The sequence below is a fragment of the Aulostomus chinensis genome, chromosome 22, assembly GCF_037954235.1.
Source record: "Aulostomus chinensis isolate RoL2024-O1b breed Wild chromosome 22, RoL_Achi_v1.0, whole genome shotgun sequence".
Taxonomy (NCBI): domain Eukaryota; kingdom Metazoa; phylum Chordata; class Actinopteri; order Syngnathiformes; family Aulostomidae; genus Aulostomus; species Aulostomus chinensis.
Genome location: NC_141341.1, coordinates 19,800,001 through 19,808,186, shown reverse-complemented (window position 1 = coordinate 19,808,186; position 8,186 = coordinate 19,800,001). Strand labels below are relative to the sequence as shown.

Genomic DNA, 8,186 nt, shown 5'->3' with positions numbered 1-8,186 from the left:
AGTCAAGCGAATAATGCCAAGAAATTCACCTAAATTATAGAGTTTCGTTAGTTTATATTTTAAACAGTCCTACGTTAAGCTGCATCAACGAGTCCAATAGTATTATAACCATAATTATTTCTATTGAAACGCGTTTTTTGTGCAGTCAACCGCACACAAACTTCATGTACATACCCGGATGACGAGCGTGACAGTGCGTCTACGTTTGACCTGTCCATCAATATAATCACTCCGCCCCTCAGGTATTGCGACACAATCACGGATTTTTTATTTGTAGTGTTCATTCATTCACACGTCCAGTTTTTCTGGGTCGTGTTGGTGTTTCTCTCGAATATCTCAACAGTTACAGAACTACAGGCGTCACAGACCGGAGAGTCAAGACTGAGTCCAACAGTCCGTGAAGACGAACCCCGTGGGAGCGGAGCACGCAGTACCACCGTGACCGCGAGATGGAGCCACGAGCACATGGAGGGCTTCATCCCGAGACTCAGGTGGCGCCCCACACCTGACCCCTCGGACTTGCCGATTGGCCGCGTCGTGTTTGTTTTGACGTATAAAAACAAATCGTGGTCATTGGCCGACCACCACACATCAATCATCGGCCACACCCACGCTGTGTTTTTTTAGTTCTATTCTTTATTTCTGATTTATTGAACACCACCTACATTTCGTGCAAACGTTTTACCTTCAGTATGTGCAGCAAACTCGCACCCTCGACCCTCACACATGCAACAAGGATCGTTCTTATCGGTCCCACGTCTCGAGCTCTGGAGCGAGGGAACAAACACACAACAACACGACTTCATACTTCAGATTACATGACAACAACGGGCAGGACCCGGAGTGAGGTCACCCGGACCCCTCCTCCTGAGCCTGCAGGCATCCGTGTGCGCAGCTTTTACATTCACGTCGGCGTGAGTCCCCATGTTGACCTTTGGGTCATTTACGGTCCAACCTCGCCGCCATATTACTGCATATTGGTACATATTACTACATATTACTGCATATTGGTACATATTACTACATACTACTGCATACTGGTACATATTACTACATATTACTGCAAACTAGTACATATTACTGCATATTGGTACATAATACTACATATTACTGAATATTGGTACATAATACTACATATTACTGCATATTGGTACATATTACTACATATTACTGCATACTGGTACATATTACTGCATATTGGTACATATTACGACATATTACTGTATATTAGTACATATCAGTGTATATATGAACATATTACTGCATATTACTGCATATTGGTACATATTACTACATATTACTGCATATTGGTACATATTACTGCATATAGGTACATATTACTACATACTACTGCATACTGGTACATATTACTGCATATTGGTACATATTACTGCATATTGGTACATATTACTGCATATAGGTACATATTACTACATACTACTGCATACTGGTACATATTACTGCATAATGGTACATATTACTACATATTACTGCAAACTAGTACATATTACTGCATATTGGTACATAATACTACATATTACTGCATATTGGTACATATTACTACATATTACTGCATATTGGTACATAATACTACATATTACTGCATATTGGTACATATTACTACATATTACTGCATATTGGTACATATTACTACATATTACTGAATATTGGTACATAATACTACATATTACTGCATATTGGTACATATTACTACATATTACTGCATACTGGTACATATTACTGCATATTGGTACATATTACGACATATTACTGCATATTGGTACATATTACTGCATATAGGTACATATGACTACATACTACTGCATACTGGTACATATTACTGCATATTGGTACATATTACTACATATTACTGCAAACTAGTACATATTACTGCATATTGGTACATAATACTACATATTACTGCATATTGGTACATATTACTACATATTACTGCATATTGGTACATATGACTACATACTACTGCATACTGGTACATATTACAGCATATTGGTACATATTACTACATATTACTGCAAACTGGTACATATTACTGCATGCTGGTGCATATTACTACATATTACTGCATAAAGGTACATATTACTACATATTACTGCATATTGGTACATATTACTACATACTACTGCATACTGGTACATATTACTGCATATTGGTACATATTACTACATATTACTGCAAACTGGTACATATTACTGCATATTGGTACATATTACTACATATCACTGAATATTGGTACATAATACTACATATTACTGCATATTGGTACATATTACTACACACTACTGCATACTGGTACATATTACTGCATATTGGTACATATTACTACATAGTACTGCATACTGGTACATATTACTGCATATTGGTACATATTACTACATATTACTGAATATTGGTACATAATACTACATATTACTGCATATTGGTACATATTACTACATATTACTGCATAGTGGTACATATTACTGCATACTGGTACATATTACTACATATTACTGCATATAGGTACATATTACTACATATTACTGCATATTGGTACATATTACTACATACTACTGCATACTGGTACATATTACTGCATATTGGTACATATTACTACATATTACTGCAAACTGGTACATATTACTGCATACTGGTACATATTACTACATATCACTGAATATTGGTACATAATACTACATATTACTGCATATTGGTACATATTACTACACACTACTGCATACTGGTACATATTACTGCATATTGGTACATATTACTACATAGTACTGCATACTGGTACATATTACTGCATATTGGTACATATTACTACATATTACTGAATATTGGTACATAATACTACATATTACTGCATATTGGTACATATTACTACATATTACTGCATAGTGGTACATATTACTGCATATTGGTACATATTACTACATATTACTGAATATTGGTACATATTACTCCATATTACTGCATATTGGTACATATTACTACATATAGGTACATATTACTCCATATTACATATGACCGTATATTAGTATATATTACTGCATATGAATACATATCAGTGCATATAAGTATATATTACTGCATACTTGTACATATTACTGTATATTAGTACATAGTACTGCATATTAGTACATATTACTGCATATTAGAACATATTACTGCATTCTAGTACATATAACTGTATATTAGTACATATTGCTGTATATTAGAAAATATTACTGCATATTCGTACATATTACTGCATATTGGTACATATTACTACATATTACTGCATATTGGAACATATTACTGCATATTACTGCATACTGGTACATATTACTGCATATTCGTACATATTACTGCATATTGGTACATATTACTACATATTACTGCATATTGGAACATATTACTGCATATTACTGCATATAGGTACATATTACTGTATATTAGTGCATATTGCTATATATTAGAACATATTACTGCATATTAGTACATATTACTGCATATAGGTACATATTACTCCATATTACATATAACTGTATATTAGTATATATTACTGCATACTAGTACATATTACTGTATATTAGTACATAGTACTGCATATTAGTACATATCAGTGCATATAAGTATATATTACTGCATATTAGTACATATTACTGCATTCTAGTACATATAAGTGTAAATTAGTACATATTGCTGTATATTAGAACATATTACTACATATTAGTACATATTACTGCATATTGGTACATATTACTCCATACCAGTGCATATTACTGCACATTACTGCATATCAGTATATATCACTGCATAAAAGTATTAGTAAATAACTACATGTTATTACATGTTAGCACATATTAGTACACGTTAGTACATATTAGAACATGTTAGTACATATTAGAACATGTTAGCAAACTGGTACATATTACTACATATTACTGCATATTGGTACATATTACTACATATTACTGCAAACGGGTACATATTACTACATATTACTGCATATTGGTACATATTACTACATACTACTGCATACTGGTACATATTACTGCATATTGGTACATATTACTATATATTACTGCAAACTGGTACATATTACTGCATACTGGTACATATTACTACATATTGCTGAATATTGGTACATAAAACTACATATTACTGCATATTGGTACATATTACTACACACTACTGCATACTGGTACATATTACTGCATATTGGTACATATTACTACATAGTTCTGCATACTGGTGCATATTACAGCATATTGGTACATATTACTACATATTACTGCATAGTGATACATATTATTGCATATTGGTACATATTACTACATATTACTGCATATTGGTACATATTACTGCATATTACTGCATATTGGTACATATTACTACATATTACTGCATATAGGTACATATTACTACATATTACTGCAAACTGGTACATGTTACTGCATATTGGTACATATTACTACATATTACTGCATATTGGTACATAATACTACATATTACTGCATATTGGTACATATTACTACATATTACTGAATATTGGTACATAATACTACATATTACTGCATATTGGTACATATTACTACATATTACTGCATACTGGTACATATTACTGCATATTGGTACATATTACGACATGTTACTGTATATTAGTACATATCAGTGTATATATGAACATATTACTGCATATTACTGCATATTGGTACATATTACTACATATTACTGCATATTGGTACATATTACTGCATATAGGTACATATTACTGTATATTAGTACAATTGCTGTATATTAGAACATATTACTGCATATTAGTACATATTACTGCATATAGGTACATATTACTCCATATTACATATAACTGTATATTAGTATATATTTCTGCATATGAATACATATCAGTGCATATTAGAACCTATTACTGCATATTAGAACATATTACTGTATATTAGTACATATCAGTGTATATTTGAACATATTACTGCATATTAGTACATATCAGTGTATATCAGTGCATATAAGTGTATATTACTGCATATTAGTACAAATTACTACATACTGCTGCATACTGGTACATATTACTGCATATTGGTACATATTACTACATATTACTGCAAACTGGTACATATTACTGCATACTGGTACATATTACTACATATTACTGCATATTGGTACATATTACTACATATTACTGCATATTGGTACATATTACTACATACCAGTGCATATTACTACACATTACTGCATATCAGTATATATTACTGCATAAAAGTATTAGTAAATTACTACATGTTATTACATGTTAGCACATATTAGTACACGTTAGTACATATTAGAACATGTTAGTACATATTAGAACGTGTTAGTACATGTTAGTACCTGTTGGTACATATTACATAAGTACGTTAGTACATATTAGTGTACTAATGTTACTTATCAGAACTGCTACGAGAGGTGAGCTGGTGAGTCAGCTCGCAGGCTGTGTTTCTGATGAATGACTCGTGTTACCTGTGAGGGCTGCAGGTGAGGTGGGCGTGTCCCGGTCCTTCATAAAATGTGGAGGCTATATAAGGTCGCGACAGCAGACGGGTCACTCATCAGCTCCCGTCACGCCACTGACAGCCGCGCTCACCTGTCAGGTGCAGTCATGACCAGACCTGCCAGCGGACTCCCCGTCCTCGCGCTCCTCCTGCTCCTGAGCGCGAGCGCCACAGCTGTTCTCAACGATGCCACCGAGTCGCTTGACGCTCAGACTGCTGACGTCACGCAGGACGAGCCGGCCACTGAGGCCGCCAACCACGCCAGAAACGGCGGGAGACAGACGGCTGACCCAGCGCATAACGGTGAGTGTGGGGGGCGCCAGGGGACATCATTACTGTGCTCAGGCAGTGGTTGATGACATCATCAGACATCATCGCGTGTGGCAGGTGAGGTGACAGATGCTTTCCACGTCAAATAACTAGAAGGGCAAGAAGTTCAACTTCCACCTCTGACCTCTTTTCCCTGTGGGAGTGATTTTGAGGTCATGAGTGACTGATCAGAGCAGGTGTGGGGCCTGAAGGAGGCCTCAGCTCACCTGTGGTGGGAGCCTCCCAGGTGCCAGCTTCATCGTGTTGGAGGAGTGAGTAACACCTGTGTGGTCCCGTTTGAGGCCCAACTGGCTGGAGGTGGAAGCTTCTTCTTCACAGGTGAAGTTACAGAAACTACTAGTAAACACACCTGAGAGGGTGAGAGCGAGGGAAGCCACATGATGGAGAGACGCGGATGGAACAACTAACATTAGCAGGTAGCAGCGACCTCTGGAAACACCTTTTGATGTCATCACTGGGGTTTCAGTAGGAGGAATCCCAGCATCCCAGCAGGTGGCATCACTTTAAATGTAAAGGCTGCCTCCCAGAATGTTCTTAGAGGTTGCAGGTGTGTTGGAACGTGTTTCGGGACAGCCTTTGAGAATTCCTCTCTCACTCACACACACACACACACACACGCGCGCGCGCGCTGGGTCAGTGAGGGAACACGGCTGATGGATCTGGTTTACGGGGGCTGGTCATCTCGCTCCGTGCCTCCTGGTCGGGTGGCTGGATCCATATGAAAGATCACATGACCACAGAGCATCACCACCACTGAGAGGGACATCGTCGACAATCAACATTATTGATTTACCGAGTAGTATTATACTGGTTGTGAGTCCTTCTGGTACATGTGAGAACCTCCAGTACTCATTCTGATGTCATTATGCAGTACTTTTACTGCTATACTGATATGTTGTGTTATAGTTGTGCAAGGATGCACCACAGCATGTTAACCTCTCCACTCTAAAAGCATCAGCAGGCTTTTGTCAAGGCTCAAAAGCTGCCGGCACCACTGGGCGGTGCTCCTGCTGCTTCCTCACGATGACACGTTCACGCTCCAAGTCAGAGGCTGCAGGACGTATTGATTATTGATCGCTGCCATCGCTACGTCATACATGTAGTGTGTTTCAGCGTCATTTCCCTGTCGCCTTACACGTGGCATGCAACCTGCGGGGCAGCTTGTCATTTCCTTCAGCGTGGTGATGTTACACTTCTGGGTGTTAACCTTGGTCCATTTTTCACCCTGTTGTGGTTCTCACAGGGACCGGCTCCCCCAGAGCCGCCAGTCTGAGTAGACATGTTGCAAACTGCAGTTCTGGTTCCAGACTTTCCTCAAAGAGCTTCTTCAAAGGATTTGGTTTCATTCTATGAATGTGTGCTCCGACAAGGTGAGGTGATCAGAGGCCTCAGGGGGAAGTGAAGGCCTCACGCCACCTTTTAGAGAAGGGAAACACTAGCTTGCTCGCCAACAGAGCCACCAAAGACCCGATGAAGGTCAGGTGACCGCGACGTCGTCTGATAGAGTTTGTGAGGTCCTTATACGCCATGCGTGAAGAATAACCAGTTAAAGAGGTCAAACACCTGCGTTAGCCCGCCCAACTGAAACATGGCGCCGCGTCAGAATCCACTGAGGCTTAAATGAAAGTCACTGATGTCACTCATGTGTCGTGTCTTAGGCCCGGACCAGAGCCAGGTGGGCTGCAGGGAGCTGAGGTCCACTAAGTACATCTCTGACGGCCAGTGCACCAGTGTCAACCCTATCAAGGAGCTGGTGTGTGCTGGGGAGTGTCTGCCGGCCCACCTGCTGCCCAACTGGATCGGGGGTAACACAGGGAGGTACTGGAGCCGCCGCGAGGCCCAGGAGTGGCGCTGCGTCATCGACCAAACCCGGACCCAGCGCATCCAGCTGCAGTGCCAGGATGGCAGCACCAGGACCTACAGGATAACGGTGGTGACCTCCTGCACATGCAAACGTTACACCAGACAGCAGAACGACTCGGGTCACAGGGACGCCTCCGTCCATGCAGGCAGAAAGACCAGAAAACAGGGGAGGTCCGGACTCCCAGAGGAGCAGGCCAAGAGCAGCAACTGAAAGCTGCCCTGACGGTCCGCTCCATAACGAGTGTGTGAATAATAATCAGTTATGCCAGAATTCAGGGTGAAATAGCGTAGGTGAGTCTCCAGGGTTAGATTATCACGTTTCCTCCAAGTGGGAGAAACTTAGAGAACTTGAGTGAGGGATAAACTGCTTTAGATGAATGATGTCATTTCCAAAGAAGCCCTTGAAACACCGAGCAGAACGAACCACGGACCTGTGCTGCCGCGCTTGTCGGCGCCAGCAGG

General features: G+C 39.5%; 1 protein-coding gene across 1 annotated transcript; it reads left to right on the top strand.

Annotated features, from left to right (window-relative positions):
• The first annotated feature begins 5,638 nt into the window (after positions 1-5,638).
• LOC147241093 (sclerostin domain-containing protein 1-like) lies at positions 5,639-8,139 on the top strand. Its single transcript, XM_086193650.1, has 2 exons — positions 5,639-5,834; positions 7,520-8,139. Exons 1-2 carry the CDS (start codon positions 5,639-5,641, stop codon positions 7,933-7,935), a joined length of 612 nt encoding a protein of 203 aa, XP_086049776.1. The 3' UTR covers positions 7,936-8,139.
• The last annotated feature ends 47 nt before the right edge of the window (positions 8,140-8,186 follow it).